This window comes from Microcaecilia unicolor, chromosome 9, assembly GCF_901765095.1.
Source record: "Microcaecilia unicolor chromosome 9, aMicUni1.1, whole genome shotgun sequence".
Lineage (NCBI taxonomy): Eukaryota > Metazoa > Chordata > Amphibia > Gymnophiona > Siphonopidae > Microcaecilia > Microcaecilia unicolor.
In genome coordinates, this window is record NC_044039.1 from 164,040,891 (window position 1) to 164,061,168 (window position 20,278).

Genomic DNA, 20,278 nt, shown 5'->3' on the forward strand with positions numbered 1-20,278 from the left:
TAACAAATGTTTTTTTCCATTGTGTAATGAATAGATGGTCTGGAGGTCTCCAATTTTTCAAAATAAATTTCCTTCCCAAAAGAAGCGCCTTCTTATACGTTCATCTTTCTCTCTCCCTCAACTTCAGTTGCTCATCAGCACAATCAAAAAGCTGAAAATCCACAGCAATCTTCAGTTGACACCCCCTACATTCCCTAAATAAGAAGTCAATCTTTCCCAAAACAATGTTATTTATTCACATTCCCAAACAACATGTCCTAAAGTTAACTTGTTCCTGGGAACACTGGACAATTCCCTCTGGAGAAATTTTGGCATAAAATGCCTGCCATGGGGGAAACAAATCCTCAAAAAAATTATATTGCTGTTCTTGTAACAAGGTTGATTTTGTTAAGTCTTTCAACCTTTTCATTGCTCTTCTGAAGTGGTCACTTATATCAATTTTCCTTGTACATTCCCTATCCATTTATCTGCACTCAAATCAGGATTCCACTCTGGCAAAATTCCTCCGACTTTCTGATATAGTGTTAACCAAGCCCTGATTGATCTATTTAATAGTAATGTATATTGTATTAAATCCAAAATCTCTTGAGTTAATTCTTGAGACCTAAAGTTTGTGGATATTATTTGACTTGGAAACTTATAGCATTCATTATCAGAAAGATCTAATTCTATAAGTTTTACTACTTCATCTTGCCATAACACACAAAGGCTCCAAATACAAAACAAATAATAATGGCAAGAGAGGGCAGCTTTGTCGGGTACCCCTTTGTAACAGAAAATACTCTCACAGTATCCCCACTGACCATCACTGCTACCAATGGAGTTTGGTATAACACTTTCAGATTTCAATGAATGGGCCCTGTAAATCATTTCTCCAACACCATAAATAGAAAATCCCAATCTATAGCGCAGATTGCTTTCTCAACATCTGAACTGGTCAATAGGACTGCTATATGATGGATTTCACCCTAAAACAAGGCAGTAACAACCCTACACACATTCCAAATAGCTTGTCAACACTGCAAGAACCTCCCTTGATTAGTATAAATCACTTGAGGCAATATAGAGGACAATATATTTGCCAAAAATTCAAAAAGTTGTCCTATAATCAGCTGTCAGTGATGTTACTGACGTCAGTGTGTCCTTAGCTGCCTAGCAGACCACCTCCGAGGGATCCACGGTCCCAGGCAGGTTAGAACGCTGGAGGTGAGAATTATTATATAGGATCTGTATTGCTCTTATTTGTGCACCATTGTTTAATTGATCTTATTTATACTTATTTTTATTTTCAACATTGGTTTCACTGTTGGTATTTTTCTTGTCTCTGACCAATTTATTTATGTCAGAGTTTTGACACAGTATGGATTATCACTGGTGTGTAGAATGCATTGTTTGTTTATTTTATTTGGATTTTTGCTCACACCTTTTTAGTAGTAGCTCAAGGTGAGTTATATTCAGGTACACCAGGCAATGTCTCTGTACTGGGAGGGCTCACAATCTAATTTTGTACCTGAGGCAATGGACAGTTAAGTAACTTGCCCAAGATCACAAGGATCAGCAGTGGGATTTTAACCGGCCACCACTGGATGTCAAGAATGGTGCTCTAACCACTAGGCTACGCATCCACTCCATTATGTTTTAATGTTTATCATTTTCATGTATGTATATATCTTTTGAATGTATTTGTAGACTCCTGATGCTGTGTCAAGTCATTTGAAGTTTTTTGCTGTTTCGGCGCCTCCACTGCCAGGGCAGGCGCAACCCAGTAAAAACGGTACGCATGGAAAGGGACACCAAGTTCTGGAGGGCACCACAAGCCATGCTTACCGGCAGTTCACAGTTCCAACCGCAGCCCCCAGTCCCCACCTGCCCACCCTCAGCTCCAGTGACAGCCCCCCTTTTTGTTCCTGCCGCCCTGCGTTTAAATCTCTTTTACCTCAAAGTGATAGCGTCAATTAAAGAAGCAGGCTGCCATAGGGAAGAAGAGATTTGGGTTAGGAAGATTAAAGATTAGTTTTGGTCCTGTTTTATCAGGATTTCTTATTGTATATGTTAACTGAGTTTCAATATGTATCATGGTGTTAACTTTTGTTACAAGGAAGTTTCTGGATGATATAGGCTAATATCATTATGTAGTTAGTAAAGCATACCAACTTGAGAAGGGGGGGACGGGGGGTAAAAGGGAATAGGGGGGAGAAAAGTTACTAAATCATAAATCTGATAGCTGTTTTGCACTATCTTTAACCCTGTTACATGAGAGGTTATTACCGCAATGTTAAGTTTACACTTATAGGGTTTATTGTCTTTGTATTATGACTTTAATAAAAATATTGAAATATAAAGAAGCAGGCTGCCTCGGGCCTTCCCTGTGTCCCGCCCTCGCTCCTCTGATGTAATATCCTGTTTCTGCAAGGGTGGGACACAGTGAGGGAAAGCCTTACTGAGCACTTTTAGAAGTAAGCTGAGAATAGCAGACCAGCACAATTCAAGGAAGGTTCGCTATGCCCTGAAGCAGCAGTTTGACACTGCAAAACAGTGGCCAACGTTGGGAAGTCTCATTGCTACTTTCTACAGCGGTGGACTGAAAAGAAGTCTTTGAAGTTTTTTTTTCCACACAGGACATAAAATTGAGCTGTGGAATTTGTTACTGGGGGATGTAGTCAAGACAACCAACATAGCGGTATTCAAGAGACGATTAGACAAGTTCCTGTAGGAAAACGTCCATAAAAATCAATAGCCAGGTAGACTTAGGAGAGCCACTGTTCATACCCTGAAATGAACTATTGGAAATAGATATACTTGCGACCCTTACTGGCTGCTGTTGGTGACAAGACACTGGGTGGACTCAGCACAGCTTTTCTTATGTTCTAATGTTAGAAGATTAGGCCTAGCACATCCTCTTAAGAAATACATCTCTATTCCAGCAATGAACATCTCTATATATAAAAGGCACCACCAACGTTCTAAATGAAGCCTCCAGCCGGAAGTGTGAAGGGGAGAGATATCCAGTTTCCCCATGAGTGTCTGCCCCGCCCTCGCTCTCTCTGTAACACAAACAGTGAAGGAAAACACAGCAAAGCACGAAATCAAATCGCTCTCTCTGTAACAGTGAAGGACTCAGAGGGGGGAGGGGAGAGAGGGCAGAAGCCCTCACTATCTCTGTAACACAAACACAGCACAGCAGGAAACAACACTGAAGGACTCGACTCCGAGGGGGAAGGCGACAGAGAGCAGAGGGGACAGATAGCACACTCCCACATGCACACAGAAGAAAACCTTGCTAGCCCCCGTTTCATTTGCATCAGAAATGGGGCTTTTTTACTAGTGTTAAATAAAGCCAGTGCTGAGCACAGGACATAGGAACACCTATTTCAGGCTTTGATCAGCCTAGCTTTCCTCATGGGGTGTCAAGACAGATCAACAGCATCAGCTATCATTCACCTGAAATAGGCATGGAGGGATACGGTAATCCTTTAATGAAAGGAGAAATAGCAATCCTTTAAGGAAATCTCTTGTTCCGATCGCATCAAAAGGGAATTATTCAGATATGCATACAAGTAAAACAGGACGTCCCATGAGAAGTAATTTATTTTAAGTTTGACAAGCTATTAAAATATGCAAACACATGGAAAATGTTTAAAGAATAGCAAAGTTTTCACTCCAACACTAGTCATTTTTCAATTGTCTGACGACATAGGCAGTCTTTTTATAGCACCTTGAAAAACTTACAGTGCATTTTTTTTTTTTAAAGAAAAAGAGGGTTCATGCAGTGAAATACTTGGGGGGGGGGGGGGGGGGGGGAAGAGATAACTAACAGAGCAGGAGATAGAAAATTACCAGAAGGCATAACAAGCAATCAGCTAGCACAGTCCTACACCAGAGCTCTCATTTACATAATGAGAAGCATTCATTGTTCCACACTGGAAGGCTACATTATGGAGCTTAATGAGAACATTTAAAAGCAAGTACAGCCACAGAAGCCTTCACACTTTCTCCATAAATTAAACGATACGGTCAATGAGCAAATATAGCTGTTTAGTAAGATAATGCAAACCTTCATAAAACTTTACATCTTTTTCTGGTTTTGTCTGTGCCAATAAATTAAATATCCATCTAATTCCAGTTTGTTTATTCTTAACATCTGTGCAGTCAGGTTACACAGCTACATTTGCTACAAACAAGCATTCCCAAGAGCCAGTAAAAGCATGTATTCACAGTTATTCAACACCAGCTTCAAGTACCACCAGTAGGGACAGGGAAAAAGGGACTCTACAAGGGTATAGTTCAGTACTCCAAGCAGCAGACCTCCTCTCTGGTATGGATTTTACCATTAGGCGCTTGCCCGTCCCAAATCAAAAGGTGAGGCTTCAGATATTTGTGCACTGCTTTGGGCAGGAAGGCAGTTAATGTTCTGCAAATAAACTTTGATGATATGTAGTTGATGGGCAGATGATCAGAAGCAAACGCAGGCACTAGAGGCTACTAGCGCCTGTGTTTGCTACCACCCCATGATCAGAGACCCCGAGCGCAGCGGGCTCTGAATGCAACTAGCATGCAAATGAATGCTACACCTATTCCTCCCCAATGATCAGCAAACAGCTTGGCAAACCCTATGCCAGCTCACAGCTGGCGTTAGGGTTTGTAGACCACTGGGGAGGAATGGAGAGCCCTGTCAGCATGCATTTGCATGCTAGCAGGCCCCCCCATTCCCCCCAATGCAGCTCCCCCCCCCCCCCCCGCAGGAGCAGGAACCCCAACTCCCCCAGCTACTCAGGGGCTGTAGGTCCAGCGGACCTCCAGTCCCCCTGACCCCCCAACACACGTTTGGAGGAGCTGGAGATCCGATGGGTCTCCAGCCCCCCTAACTCTCCCTAACATCCCCCCCAAGTAAAGCCCTGGTGGCCCAGTGGGCCGCGAATCAAACTCCCCAACCTGGTGGTCTAGCAGCAGCTGCTGTCCTCTTCCCCCCCCCCCCCCCCCCCCCCCCCCCTTGTACCTTTGCTGGAGGGAGATAGACTCCCTCCTCTTCCAGCAGCGCCACCTCATAAATGGTGGCACCCATCCTGCCCACTGCATCCTGGGATGTGCTGGGTTTGGCTTCACACCATATAGGGTTTAAAAAAAAAAAAAGGTCCTTATTTTTGTGCGTGTATCAGAATATCAAACAAAAATTATAGCATTGAAGTCTCTCATTGCTACTTTCTACAACATCTAATGTTGCTACTTAGCCTTCATGAATACATAGGTCTCCCCTTCCTTCGCAGCACCAGCTGCTTCAGGGCATAGCGGACCTTCCTTGAATTGTGCTACTCTGCTATTCTCAGCCTTACTAAGCACTTTTAAAAGTAAGGCTGAGAATAGCAGGGCAGCACAATTCAAGTAAGGTCCGCTATGCCCTGAAGCAGCAGTCTGACACTGCAAAACAGCGGCCAACCTTGGGAAGACCTATGTATTCACTGAAGCTAAGTAGCAACATATGCTGTAGAAAGTAGCAATGAGAGACTTGAACGCTGTAAGTTTTGTTTGATATCCTGATACACATACAACAATAAGGAAGGGTTTTTAAAGCCGGTAATTGACAAAAACTTGTTTTTGAAGAAATATATACCTGTATATATCTCAGGCTTTTTCCTTTGTAATATATATAAGCACATAAATATTGCCACACTGGGACAGACCAAAGGTCCATCAATCCCAGAAACCTGTTTCCAACAGTGGCCAATCCAGGTCACAAATACTTGGCAAGTGAAAAGGTTCAATACATTTTTTGCTGCTTATCCCAGAAATAAGCAGTGAATGTTCCCTAAATCAGTTTAATAATGGACTATGAACTTTTCCTTTAGGAAGCTGTCCACACCTTTTTTAAAACCCCGCTAGGCTAACTGCCTTTATTATAGATAGTTTGTGCCTAACAAGTACTGAACACATATTTAGCGCAGTGGGATTTGCAGTTAGAAGTCTCAAGGTAGCCATACTCTTGACTCTGAGCATGAACCAAAACGTAAAATCATGCTTGATTACTGTAGGCATTAAAACCTAAATAAACACTCATTTTCACATCTCAAAGATTTTAGAAAAATCAAGCATAGCTAAAATCAACAATATTTAACAGCTCTCCTTGAGACTTCAGACAATAAAAAGAAAGGAGACCAAAGCGCTTTTTTACTTAACTCATCTGTTTTAAGCAGACATATAAATGAACATACCCCCCAATGGCTCATAACAGGATATTGCTCTCATCAGTTACTCAACAGAAAATCTTACATGCTTCTTTAAAAAAAAAAAAAAAAGTTATCATAAATGACTGTCAGCTACAACTGAAGTAGCAACTAGTTCCTGCTTCTCCCAGACTATATATTCAAACCTAGAAAAAATGGCAGGGGCCAGATATACTAAAGGGGTTTTCCCATTTTCCCCCAGATTCTATATAGCATGCCTAGAGATCCCCATCGAAATTGGCAGTGATTCTATAACAATGCGCATAACTTAACAAGGTAATGATCACTGATAACAGCACTTAACAAGCAATAATGAACAGTAATTGGCACCGATTAGAATTTACATGCACAACTCGCTAAGTGTATTCTGTAATGAAGTGTGCCAAGCTTCTACTGCGCAAGGGCAAAAAGGGGCATAGTTATATGTGGGGACCCTGGCTTTTCGTGGGCATTCTGAAATTTATGCTCACAGTTAAAGAATATGGCCCAGTGCAGGTAAATCTACGTGCTGTGATTCACGCCACATTTTCATTAGTGTAAATGGAAGTGCATAGTTTTAGGCGCCAACATATCAACTAGACTTATTCTATAAATCTGTGCCTAAATCTACGCTTAGTAAGCACCCATTTCAGCGCTGATTTTTTAGGCACCATATATAGAATCTCCCACTTTATGCCTCAAGAAAAAAATATTAACATGTAGACCCCAAAAGCTGGAGATAATGCAGTCAATTTGCTCATCATATCCTTGCTCAGTCTTCAATTATAGAAGGCCAGATTCTGTAAATCGCATCTAAAATCTAGACACATCCAGAAAAAGCACTTAATGCTATTCTATAAACCACGCTTAAATTTAGGTGCGGTTTATAGAATAGCGCATAGGACCAGGGAACATTCCTAACTTTACTCCAACCTGGTGTAAATACCTCCGCCTAAATGTAGGCATGTTCCCCTGAATTCTAGAACCCATGCTCCTCCCATGGCTACGCCCCCTTTTCAGCTATGCACGAAATAGCAATCTTCCAAAAACTACTGAAAACCAACCTGTTCAAAAAGGCATACCATAATGATCCATCCTAAATACTAGACAACTAGACTCTACATGAACTACACAAAACCGAAATCTCCACACTAGACTGATAACCTACGTGCTACTGATGAAAGTCATGCAATATGCACTTCCACTTTATTTCACACACCGGAAATGAACTTTCTATAGTTGATTGTCTAACTTATTCTATAATTCACTTTATCATTTAGGAACTTCAATGCAATACCACTGTGTATTCTACTTTACCATTTATGCACCTTAATGCAATACACTTGTATTTCTCTATCCGGAAATGGCAATCGCCATTACGGCATAATGTAAGCCACACTGAGTCTGCAAATTGGTGGGAAAATGTGGGATACAAACGCAACAAATAAATAAACAAAATTCAAATTATTGCTAGTGATAATTGGTTATCGGCCAATTTATCAATGCTGATTGGCTCGTTACTCAATTAAGTTGCACACATAAATTGGGCACACACCCAAATTTAACATGAGCTACTTCCCGCACCTTATAGAGAAGCTGGGGATACTGGTTTCTCAGTTTGTGTATCCTCAAAGGCTTCATTTGTTCTTACCTCATCACAACTCCCAGAGGGAATGTGTGAAGATCTGGCATCTTCATCTTCTGCTTCAATGACTGTCACCTCAGCAAACTCTTCCATGGAGTCTTGAAGCTCAGGTAAAGACCTTCGCCCATAGCGTTTCCCATCTTTGATGTATTTGGGCTGGGCTTCTGGTGAAGAATCTGCATAATAAAGCCTATGGGTGAGTGATCTCATACCAACACTCATGAAAAACCAAAGACCTGTGCAACACAAGCACAAGAGACTAATGGCTTATTTAAAAGGAGGGTTAAGTACTGCCTTTTAAAGTTTTCAACCCTTATTCACACACACCAAAAGACAGGCTTAGAAGATCACAGAGACTGCACTCCTCCATTATATGGGAAGGTGATCATGAATTTGAAATATTAGGATAGGGCCCTTATTTTAGAAGCATCTACATATGTAAATCACATACACGGTACAACAGCAGCTTTATTAAAATGGCAGAAACAGCAGCTTTATTAAATTATTTACATGTGTTCTACCCATGCAACACACAAACTGAAAGAGGGCATGTTTTGGGCTTGACCAAAAAAATAGACATGATGGTGCCATTTTACAATGAGTAGTCATGTTAAAATATGCACATTGGCTTTTGCATCTGCCCCAAGGTATGCACAAGTGCCAGTTTGAAGAAACAGGTTCAAAAACTGATAGAATTCCGTTCCCATAATCCCTGACACAAGTAAAGCCCCCTCACTCACTACCCCTCCGAGCTTAGCAGATGTTTCTATGGCCTAATGGGGAGCAGAAGTGACTTATAGGGGTAGGTACTGCAAGACTACCAATCAGGCTCAAAAGGCACTGTTTTGAAACTGGTCACTGGATACAGGAAGAGTAAATGGGCATTACTCCCTCCCCACTAGACCACAAGGAAGACCCCAGTAATGGTTAGGGAGATGTTTTATTTATGTTGCCTGGGGGAGGGGGACATGCTCACAATCACTGACCCCTTAACAGATAGCAGCTCCAACTTGAGTCCTTCTATCCTATTGCTGCAGCTGGTAGCACAATGTTCCTGGCAATACCAGTGCATACTTTCCCGCATTGGGATACAGCTTTTATTTTATTTATTTTTAACCATTTCCAGTTTGCAAAATTGCTGCTCCCACTGGGCATGCCAGGAAATGGATGATCGCTTCTATATATCCTTCTACTAATTTAAAAAAAAAAAAAAAAAAACTCTGCATTTAGAATCTTTTTGGACCTGAACATCTCAATTCCTTTATGCAAAATGAGCCTTAAGTGAACTTAGTTTTTGAAAATTTACACGTAACAGCTATAGGGCCTATCCAGTCTGCTAGTCCATAACATCCGCTATCTCTTCCTCCCCGTAAGAGATCCCATATGCCTGTCCCACGAAGTGTTATATGTTTTTGTCTTATGTTCAATTGTGTGTTCTGAATAGCCCATCTGTTTGGTCATGTCTTGCTTGTGTTTTGTTGTGTGATGTTTAATGCCTGGGCTTCTAATGTTTATGTTATTTATAAGCTATAACTCACTTTGGTATGCTAGCGTTTTTAGCGAGTGCTAAAAATTAGCGTGCCCCAACCGTATAGATGCCCATAGAAATATTATCGGCATTTACACGGTTAGCATAAGTTAAAAATGCTAACACACCTCTACCACGGTTTTGTAAACAGGGCCCTTAGAGCGTGCTATGTGCATCGGGTGAGAAAGACACTGAAATAAGACAAAATCTTGGTCAGAAACTAGTTAAGAGTCACCATTCAAAAAAAGTATACAATGTGTGTACATTATGTTGACAGAGTATATTCAGCACAAGACGTAGCCTCTCAGCTAGGAGATAGATTAGGAACAGGCTGGAATGCACAGATCCCTCAGTTTGAAAACATTGTACAAAGTATCTTTAAAATATCGACATTTGTCCCTGGCTTCAGATAACAGAACAGAAGATTTTAAACAACTAATCATGGCCTCAAACCATTATATGCAAGTCCACACATGTGAATTTACAGCCTTCTTTACCTGCATGAGAGATATTAGCATGCAAGGTTTATTTTCCTACTTTCATTTGATGCCACTATATGGGTCTAGCTATCCTGGCTGCTCCTACTAAGGGGATACGTACCTTCAGGGCTTAAAATCTGTAGACAAAAAAAAGGAAGTGGAACTGGGGGGAGGGGCCGGGGCCAGAAGTGAACTTACTCCTATACTCCATTTATGGGTGCAAAGGAAGCTGGCATGTACATAAGCTTGGAAAATTCATATATTTAATAAAACGATTTTAAATAATATCACCAAATAGTACAAATTTGCAACATTATGAACAAAATCTAAGACTAATCAATGCTTTTCTCAAAATTTACACATTGGACACAGATATTTTTTGGCAGCCTGGTGGCATGAAGGAGTAGCTGGGTGGGGACGAGGAATACTGAATAGTATTATACATTTTTCTGTTATTTATAAATGCAATCATTCTCTCTCTGCATAATCCAGGGCAAAAATTGTGTAATTTAATATTAACTGATTAAGGGGAGAATTTATCAACATGGGCTACCGTTAAGACAGGTTATATTACCACAAGTCGTACTATTTTAGCACAGGGTCTCATGGCATAAAATGATACTCTGTGCGAAACAGCAAAACCTGTGGTAAAACAAGTCTTTACTGTAACCTACGTTGATAATTCACCTCCCCCCCCCCAATGATAATTTTTGATTTACAAATATTGAAAACAAAAATTCCATACTGACCAATCTTATTTAAATAATTAAAATAAATACACACACACACATATAAAAAGTAAAGAATATTAATACTGTAAACAAATGTTTCAAGGACCTTTGGTCTGACACAGTATAGCAGTTCTTAAGTGTAAACATGCTCTGCATCCAAAATAAATCCCCCCCCACACCCCCCCCCCCCAAACAGGTAGAACATTTCTCCTTGGATGTCACCATACAAAATATATTCTAATTCTTATGTCACTGTGAAATACAAAACTTGAAAAACAATCCCAACATACATGTAGCAAACCTGTCATACAACATTAACACTAATTACTATGATTCAAACAGCAAGAACCCTACCTATGAATAGGCAGAACTATGGGTATTACACTGCACCTAGAACACCAATACACTTACTACTAGTCAAACAGAATAAGTGGAACTGCTACAGATCTCTACACAAAGTACATGCAAACAGCATACCATACGTTGGTCACAGCCAAAACACAGCTACATAGGAGCCAGCATGTGCTGAGCACCCCAAATTCTGAGGAAGTTCCTTCACCGTGTCTAGGGAAGGGTTATTTGTATTGTATCTGCCACAACCCAATCATTTTGAAATGCTAGTACTTCTCTCCCTCATCACCAAATATAGAATAAAAAATCAAATAGAAATATGAAAACAAAAATTGAACCAGTAACACCAAGCCATCAAACTCAGCATGTACCACAACAGTGGAGAATACATTTTTCCTTTTACTCTTGTGTTTAACACAATACAAAGACATCCACAATGCACATTTCCCAAAACCAACATATTCCAGTTCATAAACTCAGAATAAAAACAAATTTCTGTCTTTGTTGTATGGGCAATTTAGTTTTCCATGTGCGTTGGTCCAGCGAGTTTCTCTCTTCTGCTTTCCTGTCTTCTTCTATTCTCTTTTTCACTTATTTTTCTAGCCATGTGATTAGAAGACACAGAAATCTACCTTTTGCCACATCATTACAAAGGTCTTTTTTTTTTTTTTTTTTAAGACCCATCCTTTGTGTCACAAGATAGTAAAGACACGATATTGAAGATTTTGTAACTCATTTATCATCAAATGACTCCTGGTGCAGGCTGCAGGCCGAAACACAGTTCTGTGTCAAGTCTACGATCAATAAATCTTCTTAAAGTACCAAGTCTGCTTCCCTTGTTTCTGAAGTCTGTGGTCCATGTCCCATTATTCTTTTGGTTTCTACTACACTTTGTGGGATGTCAGAGTTCTCCACCCAGGTGGATTACTTCTGGATCCAATTCTTCTATTCTCTCACATCTGCCTCTGGCATCCTTTTTAGCTCTTTCCTCCCTTTTTCTCTGACTTTTTTGTCTACTCAAATTCCACCCTTTTTCTCACCCTCCAGTTCTCTACCTCCTACTCTGCTTTTCACCTGCTTATCAATTTTCCATATCCTTTTCTCAGCCCCTTGTTTTCCCAGCCTCACCTCCTTGACAACCCCCCCCCATGACTTAGTAACATAACATAACATAGTAGATGACGGCAGAAAAAGACCTGCACAGTCCATCCAGTCTGCCCAACAAGATAAACTCATATGTGCTACTTTTTGTATATACCCTACCTTGATTTGTACTTGTCCTCTTCAGGGCACAGACCGTATAAGTCTGCCCAGCACTATCCCCGCCTCCCAACCACCAGCCCCGCCTCCCACAACCGGATCTGCCACCCAATCTCGGCTAAGCTCCTGAGGATCCATTCCTTCTGAACAGGATTCCTTTATGTTTATCCCACGCATGTTTGAATTCCGTTACCGTTTTCATTTCCACCACCTCCCGCGGGAGGGCATTCCAAGCATCCACCACTCTCTCCGTGAAGAAATAGTTCCTGACATTTTTCTTGAGTCTGCCCCCCTTCAATCTCATTTCATGTCCTCTCGTTCTACCACCTTCCCATCTCTGGAAAAGGTTCGTTTGCGGATTAATACCTTTCAAATATTTGAACGTCTGTATCATATCACCCCTGTTTCTCCTTTCCTCCAGGATATACATGTTCAGGTCAACAAGTCTCTCCTCATACGTCTTGTAATGCAAATCCCATACCATTCTCGTAGCTTTTCTTTGCACCTCTTCCATTTTTTTTTTTAACATCCTTCGCAAGATATGGCCTCCAAAACTGAACACAATACTCCAGGTGGGGCCTCACCAACGTCTTATACAGGGGTATTAAAACCTCTTTTCTTCTGCTGGTCAAACCTCTCTCTATACAGCCTAGCAATCTTCTAGCTACGGCCACCGCCACTTCTTCTACATAGTTCCATCATGTTCAGCATCTGCACTCCCTAAACTTTTTTTAGTTCAGCATCTTCACTTTCTCTCCTTCTTTCCACTGCCCAGTATCTCAGCTCCCTCTCTGTCCTCTGTACCCTCCCCCACCCTTATAGCCCAACATCCTCCCTCCCTCTACATTTGTAGTCTATTATTCCCCTGTCCCTCCCTTCCACACAGCAGTACAACTTCTCCCTTTCTTCCCCAAAATAAGCATCCTCCTCCCTATTCTTCTTCTCCCCCCCCAGTCAGAATCTCTCCCTCTCCTTCTTTTTTCCCCACATTCACCGATTCCTCACTCTTTCCTACTTCATATCTAAAATCCTGCTGTCTTTCTTGTCTCCTTCACTCTCCTCTCCCCTTCATGGACCAGCCTGGCACCTTCTCCACCCTCCCCAGCCAGCAATCTGTCAGCTCACTTGCCTTTCAGCTTACCCTGTACCTTTTAAAAGTGAGGCTACCAATTTGGACACAGTAACAGGAAAGACGTTTAGTGCCATTTGGGAGCCTTTCTGGGCCTCTGACTCCTGCTGCTCGCAGCAGATTGCTTAGCACATGATGTTGAGCTATCCTTGTCCATGTTTTGGTGGATTTATTTGAAGTGTGATATGTATTCATTTCCCTTTTTGTTTGTTTGTGGAGTGGGAGGATGGGTGTTTGGTGGAACTACTTGAACTTCTGGTATTTGTATATTGTGTTTATGTTAATTTAAATATATATATATTTTTAATGAGGCTACCAGTAGCAATTGAGATTTTCTGCTAACACCCACCACAGACCCTTTTGACACTTCCCACCTATGTGGAAACAGGAAGTGCATACACATACATACACGCACACACACACACACCATGGTGTCAGATCACTATTAACTAGACTTCACCATATAATAGCCAGCTGGCTTGTCAATGCCTCAAATACCGAGATCTCCTTAGAAATATAATAGGCGACTCGGCTTTTACCACTAGCTGGTATTTTTTTTTTAACCTCAAACTAAAAACGCTATTGTGGTTTAGTAAAAGACCCCCCTTAGCATGTAAACACAAGGGGATGTATACGTGGGTGGGACACGGACAGGGCTCACAGTTATGCACATAACTTACAGAAAAATGTAAGCTACCTGTGTCCCTACCATATTTACATACCAGCAGTTACGTCAGGTCTATGGCAAGTGCTACTGTGGGTGTGAAAACATTAGGCAGGCTGATATCAGTTACGCTAGTATTCTAGAACAGACTCCGGGTGCCCAGATTCCTTTACAGAACCAGGGTGGGGCATTGAAATGGAGGCACCTAGTTCCAGAATATAGAAAAATATCTGATGTTCAGAAGAGTAATGCTAAAGTGCTGCACTGAATAAAAATAAAGGTTCACCAGTAAAGGAAGCAATTTACTTTTATTGTCAAGAGCTAATTAAACATAATCCACCTACTTGTCTGTGCACAGGATAATAAAATTACCATATGCTGTTACATATGGTTATATTTTGCACTCCAACATTAAAAGCACAGGGGACTTTTGTTAAATTCAAAACAAAACAAAAAAAAATCCCTAAAACATGGACTCTCTGGTAGAGTTCTGTAGCACCAGTGTTTGGAAGACATAGGGAACCGCTTAAACCAATGTGGTTTGCTCACTTTATGCAATGTTCCTATTTCTTAACAAATGTCAAATCTAGACGGATCTAAGGATCTAATTCGACGATGCTAAATATCAAAATACCAATTAGATCCAACTATTCCCGCTATACACTTTTACAACATTATCTCATTTTTTATTTTAATACATATCAGTAAATATGCAGGGGCAAGAGACTTTAGTGGCTTTAATGACCCAACATAGTTTAGGGCATATTAAAAGACCTCACAATAATCACCACCATCACTGGTCAAACCCCCCACCCCCTTATTGATTTGCAAGTCACCCTATTTTTTTTTCGGTTTTATGTTTCAACAATTTTTATTGAAGGTACAACAAATGACACTCCATCAATTCCAGATAAACACTTATACAATCAAACAGTTGAACCATTATACAGCTCAGTACCCCAACAGAACTTTTCAATTTTCACCCCTCCGTTCCCCTAACTCTTACCCCCCCTAGTGCTCACAATCCTATATCTCTCCCAATATGATATCCTCCCCTACCCCTCCTCCTCCCCCCCACCCAGTCAAGCCTGCTTGCCCCCATCCATGCTTTCCAGTTCTTCTGCATGACCCCAAGGTAGCCCATTCAAGACTTGGCTCCGCGCTCTTGGGGGAGATCATCTTTAAATATTTCTGCCAGACATTTAAGAAACTTCTCTGTCTCTTCGGTGAGAGTCTTGCCCCCCCCTTGACCCCCAAAGCATAAATTGATGGAGTTTATTCCTCCAGTATCAGTGGGAGGGAGGCATGTCTGTTACCCAGTGGTTGAGAATACATTTCTTCCCTACTATGCAGGATTTGCTCAAGAAGCTCCGCTCGCCCCACGTGCCCTCTGTCCAGTTTCTAGTAATACCAAATAACATTCTTTCAAAAGTGAGAGCAATCGGAAATCCCATCACCACCCTATTTATTCTCTGTCAATTTTTTTTTTATTAAACACACACATCTTTCATAGTGCTCTTAAATTTTCATAATACATTATATTTCACTGTATGAAGCTACAATGCACTTATCTTATTCATAAGGCTCTCCATGCTCTATGGAGCCATCCGTTTCACCACGCAGGGCTTCATCAGGAGCCCGTGCAAGAAAACCCCTTTACTTTAAAGCGGGTATTAGTTCATGTTGTGCTTTATCTCCTTGCAACATACCGCAGCTCCTATTACCAGCAAGCGGTATCGCTGGGATAGGAATGATGGCAATGGCCACAGCTCTTCCTGGGGCCTTGGCTCCTTCCCTGAGTTTTCTCCAGTCCTGGATCTCTACTGCTTGAACAGTGGCCCCTTTTCCTGCTCCAAGTGCGACATGGGAAATACCATTTACAACTTATATTGAGCAATAAGATGCAGACACAGACTACCTCCATAAATAAAAAAAAGAAAGTGCACAGTACAGCTCCCTACAGCGTCTCCAGCACTTCGGCACCATTATTTGTACCAGCTCTAGGGCTAGTGTACATGATCACACCAAAGCGTATTTGCATGGATATGCCAGTTACAAAAGGAAAGCAGGCACTTATGTTCCTTTATAGAAATGCCTCAAAGTAACTTTCCACTAGTTACAAGGAATATCTATTAGGGTGGTGGTGGTGGTGGTGGGACAGTAGGTTTTGAACACTTAATTCCCTCCAACCTGAATATCTATTGGGTGGCGGTGATGCAGGACAGTAGGTTTTGGACACTTATCCCCCCCCCCAACTCTCAGTTCATTGCTATAACCAGGTTTTAATTTATAGATAAAAAGGAAGTGGGAAGGGTGAAGCAAGGTGGGGGTAGGGGGCAGAAGCAACAGGAAAAGAGGGACTAGACTAGAGAGCAGAGTGACTGCTCTCTGCTTTGCTTCAGGCTCACCCTCTCCTCTTCCCTGCTCCTCACTGGAGGAGTTTGAAAAGAAATGAAGGAACTCTATTTCAGGCCAGTTCCCCAGAAATTAAGCCCTAGCTGTAACCCAGTGTTCTCAGCCCAGTCCTCAGGATATACCCAGCCACCATAATTTTCAGCATATGCATAATGATATATATTGGAAAAGTTTGTATACAATGGATATGGTACACACAATTCTCTCTCATGCATGTTCGTTGTGGATATCCTGAGAACTGGGTCTGGGAATCAGGCTAGTCGAGTGCATCCACAAGACTACTAGTTTTTGATGGGACAGATTTTCATGTTGGAATGCCTGAATAAAAAATAGACTTTCAGCATTAAGGTGCATATGGAAGAGGATGCACCACACCTACTAGAAATCAAATCACTAGAATAGGGGCCTATACAAGGATAAAATACCTATGGTTCTCATAACAAATCCTCAATAGCCAGACAGCCGATTTGTTTGTTACATTTGTATCCCACATTTTCCCACCTAGGGTGGGCCAAAAATTTAATCTCCACCCCTCTCCCTCCAAGGTAAGCAAAATTCCCGTGTTGGCAGGGATCTCCAAGCCCCATCAGTCTAAGACCTCCTCCCTGGGCAGCCGGCAGCAGTGTCCCCAGGCCGCCACTGCTGCCAACCATCAGCTGCCCCCTGCGTATGCTCAGTTTTCCCACACGTGCAAAACTGAGCATATGCAGAGACCAGCAGCTGCCAATAGCGGCTCAAGGACACTGCCACCGGCCTCCCAGGATGTACGGTAAAGTTTCTTCAGTGTGAAGGAGGTCTTCCGCTGACAGGGTTTGGGGATCCCCGCTAGCCACACTAAGGAAGAACACATTTTGGGTGGGCCTTGGCCTACCCAGGGCTACAGCACTGAATTATAATTATCAGGAAACCTATCAAAGCAGAGAAATAGGTTACTTTGAATTACCTGTAAGCAGGAAAGTAACAAAATCACTCTGCCAATTTTTTTTTTATGTTACTTTTCAAGCCTAAAGAGTATCTCTTGGAAGTGTAGAAGTGTTTCATCCCCTTATTTATTTATTTATTTTATTTGTTACATTTGTATCCCACATTTTCCCACCTATTTGCAGGTTCAATGTGGCTTACATAGTACTGTAAAGGCATTCGCCAACTCCGGTAGAGAAACAATTACAAAATGATGTTGTGATCGAATAAGGTTCATGTGTTACAGACACAGAGAATCGTAGAGAGGAAGAGTTAGGTAGTGAGAATTACGAGCTTTGGTTTTGTTGTGTTGCAGGGTTCAGGCATTTATGCTGGATCAGTAGGGTATGCCTTTTTGAACAGGCTGGTTTTTAGTAATTTCCAGAAGTTTAAGTGGTCATACTTTGTTTTCACAGCTTTTGGTAGCGCATTCCACAGTTGTGTGCTTATGTAGGAGAAGCTGGATGCATAAGTTGATTTGTATTTGAGTCCTTTGCAGTTTGGGTAGTGGAGATTTAGGTATGTTCGTGTTGATCCAATTGTGTTTCTGGTTGGTAGGTCTATAAGGTCGGTCATGTATCCCAGGGCTTCGCCAAAAGATTAGTTGGAAAGTTTAATGTACCTGCCACACCAGAGAAAGAAATGCAGCTTTACACTACTCTTAAAAGGAACCTACCAGACATTACTGAGTGCAGGAGTGACCTAGTGGTTAGAGTGACATCCAGAGGTGCCAGTTCAAATCCTTTTTGCACAAGTCACTTAACCCTCCCATTGCCTCGGGTACAAACTTAGATTCTGTGCCCTCCAGGGAGAGAGAAATATCCAATGTCCCTGAATGTAGCCTCACCTTGAGGTACTGCTGAGAAACGTGTGAGCAAATCCAATAAGAAAACTAATGCCATAAGAGCATATTTTCCACAAATGAACAAAACAGAAGTGTGGAAGATCTTGATCCTCTATGCATGGTCCTCTAAGTCAGAAAAATGTCTTATCTGCAATTCTATTTTCCATTTTCCTAGACTTCATAGTAAACTAGAGGAATAATTAATCCCTGGCAGACTATCCAACAGACAGCAGCAGGGCTAGCAAAAACATTACTTCTTTCCAACCAGCATTTGTCTTACCCCAAAACCCCAAACCTGTCAGCTTTGAACAGTTCAACAGTCAAATGTCCCTGTCAAGTGAGGGTGAACCACTTCAGCCTTTAAGCAGCCGACACCGAAATTTAAGGTTAATCACGGGAAATAAACTCCAGTACAATATATGTAAATTAATGCAGCTGCCCATACTGTTCAAGAGGCTAGTCGCACTGAAGTACTCCTTGTCAAAAACTGTAAGGCTGACAGCCTTTCAGATATCTGAGATAGTCACCGAACAGTTATATTCCTAAGGAAGGCTGAATATCTTTTTATATTAAAAAGAAAAAAAAAAAGACCAAAATGAACCAGTTCCATGGCCACAGACCTCCCAATTCTGACATTGTGCACCCAACCCTGCGATTAGCGTGCAAAGCTGTACATGAATGTATAGAATAGGCTCAACTATAGGGCGTAATTAAATCAATCCAGTGTAGTATCACCTCCTATTCACACTGTAAAACACCAGAATGTGTTCATTTAACAATTAACATATATTGTTTGCCTCAGTGGTGCTACTCACTGTAATCAATGAGATTTCCAGCACATGGCAAATCATTATGAAAAAATGCTTAAGATTGTTTTCCATGCTAATATTTTACTAGATAACTTCCATAATCTGGATAGTTTCTTAAATCTCATTCACTTATCTTTTAATGAAATTTTCATCTACTAATGAAATTGCCAGTCAGGGACTGAATCGTCCAACATGCATGATTCTCTGAACCCAGCTGTCTCAAGGACTATCCCCCTTTTGCACTGTAATGCCAGTTTTACCAGACTTAAAGCTCAAATTCCTTTATAGAATAGGGCTCGTTACATGCCTAACTTAACACCAATTAGCAGCTCATTAGCTTAACATCCAATTATTGACTAGAATTGGCACTAATTGACAAGAATTATCAGTAACATGTATAAATGTCCCTGGTCGGTGCAGTAACATCAGACGAGGGCGGGCCAGGGAGGAAAGGAGGGAAGTCCGGAGAGGCGATCAGGTGTTGCTGCCGGTGCAGCGCCTTCACACGGAGGTGAGAGGCGCTGTGAGGGCCCTGTGGCAGAAGGAGGGGGGCGGAGGATGGCGGGGAAGCTGTCATTTCAAGGAAGGAAGGAAGGGAGGGGGACCGGGGCTGCGTAAAGTTCTGATTTCAATGCAGGGGGGAGCGAGGAGCGGCAGCGGCAAACTCGGGCGGGGGGAGGGGCAAGGCCATCCATAAAGGACGTGGGGTTTTTTTTTACGTCCTTGGCATGCGCAGAGCAGCCAGCATAACGCTTGGCTGCTCTGCGCATGCTCTACCAGCCAACTATCCAACGGTTTTACGAAGAATTAGAGAATGCACGAGCAGCTCATTTGCATTCCCTTTCCTTCATGCATAGCCATTCCCTACCGATTCGCTATGGAATTCGGTACGGAACGGCTCTAACGACGACTTTAGTGCATCCTCCCCCTAGTGAGGAAGGAGTGGAATTTCTGCATGAAAAAAAAATGCTAGGACCTAGCCAGCCTCTTTGAAGAATGGTCAAGAATTTTTTCTCCATATTCCCAAAGAAAGATTTGCACCGTTTTGGAATTAAAGGGGGTAGCAGATGACAGGTTCCAGCCTAGAACAAAAAATGACCAATCCCCTCTAAATGCTCTCTCTCTGTCACCAAGAGTGACTTCAGTGGGGGAGGAGGGTATAAGAAAGGGCACTTTTAAGGACAACCACCACCTAATTTGGCGAGAGTCTGATAGGTACGGACGGGGAGAGGGACCTTGGGGTGATAGTATCTGAGGATTTGAAGG

At 41.9% G+C, this 20,278-nt stretch overlaps 1 protein-coding gene across 6 annotated transcripts in view; it reads right to left on the reverse strand.

Annotated features, from left to right (window-relative positions):
- NIN (ninein) overlaps window positions 1-20,278 on the reverse strand; it is a 213,649-nt gene that overhangs the window by 128,083 nt on the left and 65,288 nt on the right. For all 6 annotated transcript variants that reach the window (XM_030213934.1, XM_030213931.1, XM_030213929.1 and 3 more), the window contains exon 4: window positions 7,849-8,018. In XM_030213934.1, the coding sequence (XP_030069794.1) occupies window positions 7,849-8,018 (170 nt within the window). The remainder of the gene's footprint in view (window positions 1-7,848; window positions 8,019-20,278) is intronic.